Here is a 12,912-nt window from a genome sequence, read left to right as displayed (position 1 = left end):
TCTCCATGCATCCACATTCAGCTCCACACACACATCTTGTCTTCCCTAATAAAAAGAAATACTGTAATAAAAAAGAGACTTTATTAAACTAATGCAATAAAGGCATTTTCTTTGAGGATTTAAACACTTCATTTTTAATAATAAAAATCAAATTGTCATAGTTGGACCCTGTATAAGTTTTATTCAAATCAGCCTCTAAATGCTGCGTGCCTAAGCAGCTCTCTCCTGAGATGTATGTGTTTTAGCATTAGTTAAATGAGTTTAAGAATGAGGCTCATACTTTGGCTGTACGCAGTGAATCTAAGGATCAGGAGATGTTTATTTGTTTATTTATTTTAAATGAGAGACGGATGCAACACATTCAACTGCACTGAGGGTGTTATGAGACAGCTGAGCTCCTGTTCATACTGGTGGAAAACTGCACAAAGTCCTTTAACTTCTGTAGCTCATGTAAACGGACAAGAGCATTGCACCAGATGCTCTGCATGTTGAGACAGAAAGAGTTGGTCAGGGAAATGGGCGCAAACACAGTTTTGCATGATGGAAACTGTGACAGGATAGGTGTGAAGGTGCTTGGTTTGGCTAACAACTTGAAATTTTTCCACTGATTATCGAAACTAATCTTGCTGCACAAAATTGGACTGGATACATTGCCAGGATAAGCATTTCTAAGCAACTTCCAGCACTTCTGCTTTATATCCTAGATGAAGTTAGGAAGAGATGCGAGGCAAAGCTGTGTCTGAATATGAGCTGGATTCCTAAGAAGCAAGTACTTCCTATAGAGTTTGTTGAGTCCTGCATATTTAGAGGCAAAGAGAAGTCTTAAAAAATGTTCGATGCATCTTATTCAGCCTGGAAGACAATACTGGAGGTTGAAGCTGGAACCTCTAGTTAAAGCCAAGAGGCAAAGAGATGTCATGGTAAAAGCTTGCCCTGGCACAAGAAAAACATGGCAGGTGAAATTGCTTTATTTCCTGGAAGGGTAATGAGAAGTTGGTGCTACTGCAGGGCTCCACAGACTGACCTTCAACCTCAGCTTTCAGCTGCAAGTAGCAGGCAACTTTAAATACAGTCATTCCTGCCTGGCCAAACCAAGCTTCTTGTTGCGTACTGAAGTGAGATTTCAGTGTAGGTCACTAGGAAGGAGTAGCTAACCAGTGGCTTTGCAGGTGTGCTGCCTTCCCATGCTGGAAATGGACCTTTCAGGATGCTGAGAGGGGACAGGCTTATTGCACTAGTCATGAAGATTCAGATTTTGATTTTGCTAAATGCCTACATTTTCTGATCCTAATCAATCACGTCTATACCTGAAGGGAAGCAGAGTAGCTTTTCTATTGAGGTAGCTGGTTACATGTGCTGTTTGGGCTTTGAGTACTACAGAAGCAAAATTTTTCAGCATTTTCACTGTTGCTTTTGGCAGGAGCTGAAGTATGGATAGGCACAGATCAACCAAAAGTATGAAAAAAGTGTTTATGCTTTTTTAGTCCTTCATGTGTATAAAATCTTCTACAGAACACACAAACTGAGGTTTAGCACATTAGTTGGGTTTACTCAGGTTTTTGCCCTGGCCAGTGTTTCAATTGTCCCAAGCCTCTTCTGAACTTTTTTCAAGTTGTGTCTGCTCTCATGGCCACATTGCTAAGGTGTGTAAAGCAGAGTGCGGCTCCCAGCTGAGGCACTGAACTTGACGTGCGTGAGGTCCTGGCCAGTGCTGTGAGTCCCCAACTGCCTGATGGCCCTCACCCTCCTCTGTCCCTGGGACATCAGTGTTTGAGCTGTGCTACAGTATGACCTCCTCAACCTGATCCAGACTACTTTTGAAAAGCCTTGGTTGCAAAACCGTCCTTCCTTAGGTCACTGGTAGTGCAGTCTGCTGTCACACTGAGACCTCATTTATGCCTTTACAAGCCTGAACCAAAGCCCTTTGGGAAGAAGGCAGAAAGGCTTCACTTGCCTTCCACAGGCTTTGGTCAAGCCTTTGTGTTGGCCTCAAAGGCCGCTTAGTCGGTCCTTTGGATCGAGGAGTTGGTCTGAATAACATTCGGTTTCCATTGTAGTGCATTTTCTTTCAGAAGTTGCTTGAAAAAGATTCCTTGTCTGTGAAGTTTGACATGTTCGTCCTGGAAATCCTGTATCTAGTAAAAAAAAACAAACAAAAAACAAGTTCAAAAATGGGGTTTCATAGGATGAGTGCAGGGCAGACCCCCAAGATAGTGACTTTGCTGAATTGTTTTTGAAAGATTAGATTTCAGCTTGTTTGAAAAAAAACATTGTCAAAATTGCTCCTACCTTAAATAGCTCCAAAGACGTTTTTATTTTGATTGGACGTGTGCTCCTTTCTCCACCTCTAGCTATTATTTTTTTAAAGTCAATTAGCAATCCAGTGTGCAATTTAAAAAGTAGCATCAGTTCCAAGCATAAAGCAGACTGGGCCTGAGCAGAGTCCTTGTCTCGGGATGCTTGTATAGCACAGCTCAGCTGTGAGCACAGCCCGTGCTACCGTTCAACTTTTCATCCATTGCCTCTTCAGTAACTGGCTTAAAAACGATGCCCAGGAGTGAAAAAGCAAAGATTTTAATAAGCTACCTAACCTGAAATTCTTCCTAAAAGCTGTGTTTGGTAAAGGAGACCCATTTGGTCACTTAAAATCAGTACAAGTCTTCCTAGTCCCTGAGGATCTTCTCTTAGGTTTGCAGCGTTCGTTGCTCTGCAAACTGCCAGCATTATTTATTTATTTATTTTAACGTGAGGTGTAAGTAAGCTGAAATGAGCTAATTTAGCCAATGGGATTTTATAACATAAGTATGAATGCTGTGGGTTTTCCTCCCTCTGCCCCTCCAGCAGAAATATAATTTGCAGAAATGAAAGCATTCTCTGGCTGGCTTTAGGGTTTTCTCAAAAATAGAAACAGTAGAGTTTGTCTGGCTGGGCCAGTTTCCTCACCACACACCTGGTGTATATCACTTTAAAAAATAAATTATGCCTCATTAAATTACAATTAAATGAAATGACGTTCATTTGTTTTTCTGGAAGGAAGATGTTTTGCATATTGAAAGCCTAATTTGTTGCAGGTGACAAAAAGGCTGAACGGATTATTTAATATCACTTTATTTTTATAATGTTGCTCTCTGGTTAGTTTGTGTATACTTCAGTAGCTCAGAATTATATTATTGTAAACGTTATTGCTCTCAAGACACTTAATTTTATTGTTCTACTCTATCGCTCAGCTATCTAACCACTGTTGTTTACCAGCACTGTTTATCTTTAGTTGCAGAAAGACAGGAGATTTTCCCCTCTGAGTAGGTTTTCTTGTTATCTGTCCTGCTGCTGACATGGCCCTGGAGCTGTCAAAGTGTTTTGCCTACTACAGCTGAGCTGCAGACCACTTGTTGCAGCCAGATTTCCTATGTGCAGGCCTGGAATGAGCACTGAGGCAGGGCCCAGTGACCACTGATGTGGTGTTGTAGAGTCCGGTGGCTGAGATGTGGTGTGCAATACTGCTGTGTCTCTGTAAAGTAGGAGATCTTCATAGAAGCACAAGGCACAAACTAAGGGTCAGAACCATTGACTCTCTCCCATGATGTGCCTTTCCTGGTGCCAAGTTGGAGCCCCCAAGCCCAGAGCTGGTGTTTCAGGCAGTGAGATACCTTATCAGTGCCATGACTGAGCCACATATACCTGTGTGCCCCTGATTTACATACGGAGTCGATGACTGCACTGAAAAGTAATTGCTGGCATGCTTTCACATATGTTTCTGCTCTCCATTTTTGAAATTGAACCATAAATTTAGCCAGGCTGAGATGGGAGGAGAAAAAGCAGTCTTAGAGTCAGCTCCAGAAGCTTTCAGGTACCTTTCTTTCCACAACCCCATTAATTTTTGGAAGCTGACCCAAAGGAGAAAAAAAAAAAAAGAAAAGTTATATATCCTTTAAGACCTAGAAAATTAAAAATTTAGAGAATCTGTGGAATCGATATTTGTTTACTGCCTTTGGAGAATTTTCCACTGACTTTAAGGGGAAATTATAATAGGGACATGCTGTATTGATCTTGGAATGCCTCAAGTCACAGGCTCAGCCTTCTGAAATGTCCTGTTTCTGTTAATCTGCAGTGTGTGAGTCTGGCAAACTTTGGAAATTTTTTTACAGAACATCCCTAGTTTCCCTGAGGGGTGGTAAACTCTAAGAAGGAATCTGGGTACAAGCTCATGGCTGTGTCAGGGCTGCAGTGTGACAGAAGCAATGCCAGGGCCTGCCTGGCACCGGTGCGGGCCTGCTCCACCCGCCGGCCTCCCTCCAGCCTCCTCCCTCCCATTCCTGGTCTGAGGGTCCCGCCATGGCTCCAGGCCTGGTCTGGGCCATCTGGGATCTGCAGGAAAACCATGAGGGGGAAGCTCTTCTCTTTATTTTGTAGATTCAGAGCTGAAAAGGTGAGCTGTGTCCAGCCTACCTGCACGTTACCTATGGAGCTTATTTCAAGCACTTCAGGCATACGTGCTGCTGAAGCAGAGCTTGCACATATGTCTTCTGATGTAGATGCTCAATAGCAGATAACAGATGAAAGTAGATACAGACACTTGTTTGCCTGTCTTTTGGTTTTGTCAGGTGTTCTATTTAGTAAGATCAGTAAATAGCAAAAATGTTGGCGTTTGCACATTATTCAACTGTATGACCAGTGTTTTAGCAAGTCTTTTGGGGGGAGACTCTCTAGTATGGAAGAAAAATGGAAGAAAATAGGCTGAACGTTACAGGGTTTTGACTAGGTGGCTGTTTTCTGGTAACATTTTCCTTACAAGGAAGAAGTGCTTGTGAGGCAGCTTGCCTCAGTCACGGCTGTGCAGTGGTGGTGCAAAACATTCATGTCAGCAGCTGTGGCTGAATTGCAGTGGGGCCCTGTGTCCCCTCTGTGGCTGAAGGTCGCAGCTCCCGTGGTGGCCTTGGGCTTGTGGCACTGCTTCATTGTACACCGGTGTATGTGAGCACTTGGCTCAGGACGGGACTGTTATCGCTCCTGGGAGTGAAATGGCCTCTTGTGAAGTGGGGATGTGGTGGGCGCCTCTGGAACGTGGGTGGAACGTGCTTTGCTTTAGTGGTTAGTTTAGGCCCCCAACCAGGCTTATATATTGTGCCCCAACTTCCAGATAAGCTGTGCTTGCAGTTATGCATTACTTTAATCTCATCATTAGATTTAAGCCTCATTTAATACTATTTTCCTCCCTCCCTCCTTTTTTTTTTTTTAACTGTTGTGCTGGTTACCTCCTGGCAGAACGGTTTTTGTTAAAATTAAGCGAATATTGTGTTAATTTGTTGTTGCAGCACGAAGCCTGTGGTGTTTTAAAATAAGGCATAAAAGAATGGGTTAAATCCCTAGAGCTATATTCTAAGGCTTTATTATTTACTGCATTTTCTCCTCTCAGAAACAAGTGTCCAAACCAAAATGAACGGACTGTAACATCAAACCCAACCAAATGTTTTTCTTTATAAACCTCCTGCACTGTTTAAATGTCGAAACTAAATTTACCAAACTTGGCAGATTTGTCAAAGATGAACAGGCCTGCCAAACGTTCCCAGCGTCAAGTAAAGACAGAGAGAGAGGGAGAGGGAGACATCTAACAGCTCCTAAAATATTTGCTGCGAGCACCTGGTGGTAACTGCAGTTTCTTCTACCCAGTGCACCTGCCTTCGTATCCAGAATTTCTATGCTCACATGCTTATTCATATGCTTATTATAGTGCCAGAATAGGACAGTCGCAAAATAAACTCCAGCCCTTACAAGACAAGCACTTTCCTACAAAATATCCCCTGTGGAAGAGGCTATGAGATTCTGATGCAGGCTCTCAGTTTTTCTGAACAAATTTAAAACACCACCATGTGACCGGACTTTAAAAAATTTTTTTAACCAGGGCTTGTTGTCTGAGATCCTGCGTAAAGAAGAAGACCCCAGGACAGCTTCCCAGTCCCTCCTGGTAAACTTAAGGGCAATGCAGAATTTCCTCAACTTGCCTGACTCGGAACGGGATCGAATCTATCAGGATGAGAGAGAGAGAAGCATGAACCCTAATGTGAGCATGGTGTCTTCAGCAGCCAGCAGCCCAAGCTCCTCTAGAACTCCCCAGGTAAGATATGATCCTTTGTTAACCTGTTTGTTACGCAGTTCTGTGCTAATGTTATTCCAGGGAAGGAGTTTCCCCTGTATGTTGCTCCCTTTGCGCAGGTGAGTTGTGGAAATCCTTTTGTAAGGTCTTGGAGAGGCTGTTAAGAGGTGTTGATTGAATTGCAACAAGACTTAGTGATGATTCTAGCTTTGATCAATGCCATAAATGCAAAAAAGAGTCTGTGATTTTAGTACCTGCATGGGTACTTGTAGGCTTTCCAGACACGGTATTTTACACTACGTTATAGAAAGATTATTTACATAACTTTTTGCATTAGTGCTCTGTCGTGTTCTACAGAACACAGGAAATTTCTGAGCTTGTGGAGAGGTTCGTATATGTTGCAGTTAAAAACATGCAGTGAATAGCAGCCAACAGTGAGTTAGAAATCAGTGCGCTCTGACTAGGAAATGACAGTCCTTTAGTTAGTTTATACTAGTAATTATTTGAAGTACAGAAAGTAGAGATGGGCACAGTGCTAGGACAGGAGATGCTGCTTTGCAGCTCTAAACCAGTTGACTTAGCTAATTAGGTTTATTAACACTCTGTTCCTATCCACTTCTCAGGGTAAGTTGTTCCTTTGCACTAAGAAAGAACATCCAGGTACTACACTGTCATAGTGTACCCACCCTTCAGCCAGGCTTCTTGCTGTGCCAGACATACACTCCAGAAAGGAAAAGGTGCTTGCACAGAGACAACAATTAGCTCTTGTCATGACATCTGTGTAACTTGAGTTTGAAATTTCTAGCTGTGCAGATATGACAGCTCAGGTCTAGCACTTCTCTTCATCTTTCGTAAGCAGGCCTTTGTAACCCTCCTGCTCTAGTGCTTCCATAGTCATGTAGTCTGTAGAGTCTCTGAGTGCTCACTCGGGCTGTGCATGTCTTAACCATGCTTATAATATTACTGAGCAATTCTCATCCTGAATACTGGAGCTGCAGCTGCTAAAAATAAGCAGGTGTCTTGGGGCAGGGGGTTAAAAGCACATGGATCATTCTTAAGGTGTGCTGATTTGGTAGAAACTGTTGAGCTCAGTTCAGGTGTTTGGGTGGACTCTTCCACTACACATGATATAAAGAACTGCTTTCACTGAAAGCAAGCATATCTTGCTAAGCTGAATTCAATGCTGAATTTTTGTAATGTGCAAAATTCATTGTTGCATAACTCCTAACTGTTTTTAGTTATCTTTCTGTGAAAATAAAATTCTGAAGAGAACTATTTTAACATCTAAACAGTGTAAACTCTTTCTGCATTTATATTTTCATGAAAGAATTCGCTTACTACTGCTAATATTCAGTGCAATAGATTTCATAACTTGAATAAAATAATACTAATTAAAAAAACAACAACAGAAAGAAATGGGTGAGTTAGATGCAGTCCGGTGAAAATAAAAATCAGATCTCTGTCAGATCTGTCACTCTGTCTCTTTCCTCTGTCACAATAAGAAATCCTCCCTGTGTTCTAGTGACAACTTTAAGTAAGGAAAATTTTATTCTTTTTAAGAGCAAAGCATTGTTAGAAAACCATACACTAGAAATAGAAAGCAGCTCGCCCTTCCCTTATTTTCTTGAAGAATCTGGTAGAATACTGTGAGATTTTTTAATCACCAAAAGCAATGCAGAAACCTTTTTGTACCCCGTGCTTGTCTTGTGCCCGCTGGATAAAATCTCCCCAGTCCTCTGAGGGCCAGCACCAGTCAGCACAGGTGCTGTTTTGACAACTTGGACACCTCTGCAAATTAGGCTGCTTCCCAGCTCCTGGGCAGGCAGCTCGGCTACTGTGCTTCCCCATATGCCTGGTATTAGTCCCGATGAGACAAGTACCCTGTTCATATACCATGCAGTGATCCTGAAACATTGCCTCCCCAGGCAAATATGTTGTATACCCCAGATAATGGTGCTCTGGAGGTAGCAATGGTACCTAGTGAGGAGGAACTATACTGGCCTTTCAGGAATTATGTTACAGTGCTGAAGAAGTTGATTTAATGCCATTTTGAAACATGGTTTCCATAGATACCAATCTCTTGAGGCAGTACTTCTGGGAATGATTTTTTTAGTGCACTGGATAGAATGTGGTTAAGTGCTGGGACAGCTGTGGAGGTGGGCTCATGAGCACGAGGAGTCACCTAGCTTGATTCCAATTGCTCTGGAACCCAAAGCCCCTCAGGGTATTCCCCAAGCACAGACAGATGTGATCTAGCACCGGTGCGGAGGTGAGAGCAGCAGATCCATCTAGCAAGAGGATGCAAGTGCTTGGGGGAAGAGGTTCTGAGCTTTTAAAGGTTATTGCATACACACTGCCAACTCTCTTCTCTCTGTTGAAGACCAGCAGTAACTTCTGGGATTTCAGCACTCCAGCATTGTGATTACAAACCCTTTTCTTTTTTGTTTTCTTTCTCTTTTTTCACCATTTGCATAAAGACATTTCAATAATGGCAAACTTCTTGCTAAAATGAAGATCAATTTTGAATCCAGGCCTCTGGCATTAAACACTTGCTTGTGATATTTCTGTTTGGCACTTGTCCTACCTGTTCTGGTGATTAAATAAAAAAGAGCCCAGTTTTCAGGGCGCATAGGGCAGGCTGGCTCCTGACTTCTGGCTGTGGAGCTGGCAGTGCAGGAGATCTATGCAGCACAAGATGTGTTTTGAAACTTTCCTTTATATGGTAATTTTGTTCTCAGAATCTCAGGCCTCACCTTTCAGGCCTTGGTGACCTCAGCTGCTGTGCTAGTCAGAGGCTCCATCGCCTGCGAAGACTTTATACCCTTCACAGCACTGCAGTGTCTTCATTTATGCTCCACTAAATGAATCCTGGCAGATTTGGACAGTCCTCTTCCTTTCCTATGAGCTCTTTGTTGCTTTCCTGTGTTCCTCACAACTGCCCTATCTCTTATCTATCTATGAGCATTGAATTTTGGAGCTCGTTGTCCCTGTCAGTCCATCCATGGGGCTGTACCCACCCATGGTCAGGGCCTGTGGATGAGTTTGGCCTTGGCCTCCAGTGGTGCCAGGGCACCAGAGGCTCCAGTCTGCCCCAGCTGTGCTCCTGCTGCCCTTGTCTTAATGCAGAGATGCAAAAATCTCCAGCCCTTTCTCTATGGGTCCTGTGTTGAGAGCCCTGTTGTGTTGGAATAGTCAGGAAACAAGCCAAGGAAGCTCAAAGCTGCAGGGGGCCCTTGCTGAGCGGGGTGCATGCATACAGTTGGCTGCTGTGCCATGTAGCACTGTGTGCGTTGTGCATGGTGAGCTGCTCCTGATCCCTAGACTGGCTTCAGAAAGAGAGGAGATACAGGTTGATGAAGGCTTTATCTGCAAGCAGTAGAAAGAGTGATTAGATTGTTGTCTTGATTGAATTTTGGCTCCGCTATTAATGTGGGCCTTGGAATAGAAAAGATGTTAGGGACAGGAGGATTTGGAGGAAAGCAAAACAAAACAAGTTCAGAAGGCTTGGTTTTGCCTAGTTAACCTTCTCATTAACAAATAGGCATTTGGGCATGTCTGCCTAGTTAAAAATTAATATTAGATGTACTCTAGCAGCCTTCAACTCCGGTACAATGGCAGAGGCCAGCTGAAAAGGCTTATGATTGGGCCAGTTATCTGAATATCACCAGGGTTTACGGGAGGTTTGGATCTATCTGTAAGTGTGAGCTTTGTCACTTAGCTTAGTTTGTTTCCTAAGACTTTCACATCTCAAGAGAAAATGCTGATTTTATGTCAGTAACCTATGTATTTCCCTTGAAAGATGTAGGAGTTCAAGGATCAGCCCTGGCAAATGAGATCTGAGCTCCAAGGGGCTGCTGGTGCTGTGAGCGCTGCCCCCTGTCCCTCACCTGCCTCTACCATCTGAGGATGGCCATGGCTGAGGGGCTTTAAAATAAAAATCTCATAGAAGCCTGCAGCATTGTACTGATAGCAGCCTTGCAAGGGTAGTCCAGCCTGGAGAAGGTACTGGCAGCATCCGTTATCGTCCTTCATTTGTCACAGAAGCTGATGGGAAATCATTCAATTAAAAGGAGTGCAGTGGAATACACAAAATCTCAATATGAGTTTAGGAGAATGAGGGCAGCACATCAAAGGCATGCCAAAGCCCAGCTTTATGAAATGATTTTTTTTTTTTTCATTTCCACTGATTTCCTAGGTGAAATTAGGTGACTGTCTGGCCAGCATAATGATGATAAGGCTGGGAAACCATACATACTCAAATGACATACGTATAGTTTTAATAAAGGATGAGAGAGACTTGAGGGAGTGCATTAAATTGAGTAATAATTTATTATTTAGAGACCTCTACCCATTTACTCATTTTTTCTGGGAGAATTGGCTCTTCCTCCAAGGTGTAGGCTACTTTTAAAGAGGGGGGAAGAAGGTAGAGGCTGGTGTCAGTGCCGTGGCAGCTAGCTGGCAGAGCAAACTTCAGCGGCTGCCTGCAGCCGAGCGGCCAGCTACCTATCGTGTTGTTGAGCTGCTCAATAAACGTGCTGGGAGAGGGAGAGGGGGGGGAGTTGACAGGGCCTTGTATGTCCTATAGGAATGCACTGCAATTATTTCCAATCACAATTAACCTGATTAGAATAATGGACAGGAAGTGTCCCTCTGTAGCTAATGCAGTTTGGCATCAGCTGACTGAAATCCTTTGATAATTTCTGCACAGATGGCTGGGCTGAAAGCAGCACTTTTTTAATTATTATTTTCATGGTCTCTTGGTAGGCCAAAACCTCGACACCAACAACAGACCTCCCCATTAAGGCGGACGGCGCCAACGTCAACATCACAGCTGCCATTTATGACGAGATCCAACAGGAGATGAAAAGGGCCAAGGTATCTCAAGCTCTGTTTGCCAAAGTGGCTGCCAATAAAAGTCAGGTGAGTGGTAGAGGGGATTTCGTTCTTTTTGGGGTTTTGTTTTTAAAGCCAACTTTGGGGTTGGAACTAGACCTATATTCTCCTCCCACCAATAAAAATACATCTGTTCATACAATAATAATAACCTTCATCTCTGGGGAACCTGTCGTGTTTCTGGCATTTGCCTGCTTAAGTGGTTTCCTTTTTCCTTTTAAAATAGACTGAGAAAAGGACCGGCTCGCAGCTGAGCTTTTCCCCCCATTTTGTACAAACACACGCCTTTTCCCACTTGTGGTGTATAACTTACACATCTATTAGTAGGACAAGAGCCTTCCAAAATGATGATACCCTTCTTGTTTTGCAGGTAAAAAAAAAAAAAAAACCTGTCTTCTTAAGTAATTAATGGAAGGAAGGTGATGGGAAACTGTTATATTAGGAAGGTGTTTCCTTCTTTTTTTTTTTCTCAATACTTTCTCAATACTGCATGCAACATTGCCATGTGAACAATTCACATCAAATCCAATCATTTTTACAAAAAAGGATGAGAGGGCGCTGCAGTGTGTTCTCCTGGATTAATTTTCACCTTGGATGTAAAAAATACATGTGGGCAAACCTAGGCTGGAGTGAAATTCTTGAAGAGAATCCATTAATTTAAAAATTTCATCCAACTGTTTAAAAAAATATAATGTATCAGTATGAATTTTGTGGAAAGGAGGACAGCACTTTTTGTAGGAAGGACCGCAAGCGGATGATGGTTCCATGGTTCCAATGGAGACCATTGGAAGGAACTGTTTGCTCTGTGTGAGAAGAGCTGCTTCTGATCCTGAATGAAATGACTCAGTTGTGCTAGGAGAGGGCATCACTATGCACACAAGAATGCACAAATGCCTCTGTGTGAAAGGGTTAGAAATATCTAGGTGCATGTACTCTACTAAATACATTTTTTCCCTCTGTGCAGGAAAGCAATATTGTAGTCATTAAAGTAGATGTAAAATAAGAAGTTGAAAGGCATATAAACAAAGCATCAAAGGCTATCAAAGCACATGGGAGAGCCTTGTCCTTGTTACAGGTATTTGTGCCCATGTATTTGGAGGTCTGATCCATTTTTTCCTTCCTCATTTAATCATTAATTTTCTTTGCCTTTTGCTTTATCTTGTCCAAGTACAGGGGTTACAGTCCACAGCCCCTCAGAACCCCGACAAAATCCCAGGCACAGTATGAAATACATGAAAGGAAAATACCATGGAACCCTCTTAAACTGTTAAATGCATAAAAATCTCATGTACCACATGGCAAAATATAATGAGAACTGGAGCTGTTAAACGAATAAAGCTGTTAAAAGCATAATGCCACTTGGCACAACTACTGTGCATTTAACGGTTTTCCACTGTGTAATAAATGACATATGTGGTAAACGTGCAGTAAATATAAAAACTGCACAATTGATTTTGCAAACGTGCCCCTTATTCTTTACTCCATGCAGATATCAAAGTTCCACCCAGAATCCGGACTGGACAGCTTTTAATAAGTAGCGTGTAGCACAAACTGAATGCCAGCTTCTCTGAAGTTTGGCTTAAAATTGCTTGTAAGCTTCCTGTCATTATACCCAGAGGCTTCTTGAAATAGAGAGGGGCCGAACCACCCAACAATAATTTGGGTGGCTCACCAGCTTCAGTATGTGCCAGTTTCTCTGGCAGTGTTGCACAGCAGCACCAAAACAAAAATAAGCTTCGTAGTCTTTCACGTGGAAAAAGAACAGGGCAGATTTTGGAAGCCAGATGCAAAAGGATAAGCGCAGGATCCACACGTGTTATCGTTTAAAGCAAAGTTACTGCCCATAAAGGTTTTGTTTCTTCAACAGAGGCAAATAAAGAGGCATTTTTCAGGCTGATGTTTCTTTTGTTTCACAGCCCTGCCAAAGC

General features: G+C 42.7%; 1 protein-coding gene across 3 annotated transcripts in view; it reads left to right on the top strand.

Moving 5' to 3' along the window:
* The window catches only part of SATB2 (SATB homeobox 2), a 132,929-nt gene that overhangs the window by 86,786 nt on the left and 33,231 nt on the right, over window positions 1-12,912 (top strand). For all 3 annotated transcript variants that reach the window (XM_015289411.4, XM_015289413.4, NM_001398236.1), the window contains 2 exons: window positions 5,900-6,112; window positions 10,856-11,011. In XM_015289411.4, coding sequence (XP_015144897.1) covers window positions 5,900-6,112; window positions 10,856-11,011 — 369 coding nt within the window. The remainder of the gene's footprint in view (window positions 1-5,899; window positions 6,113-10,855; window positions 11,012-12,912) is intronic.

The sequence above is a fragment of the Gallus gallus genome, chromosome 7 (genome assembly GCF_016699485.2).
Source record: "Gallus gallus isolate bGalGal1 chromosome 7, bGalGal1.mat.broiler.GRCg7b, whole genome shotgun sequence".
In the NCBI taxonomy this organism is placed as follows: Eukaryota; Metazoa; Chordata; class Aves; order Galliformes; family Phasianidae; genus Gallus; species Gallus gallus.
The sequence above is the reverse complement of the archived record's forward strand: the minus strand, read 5'-3'. Positions and strand labels throughout refer to the sequence as shown.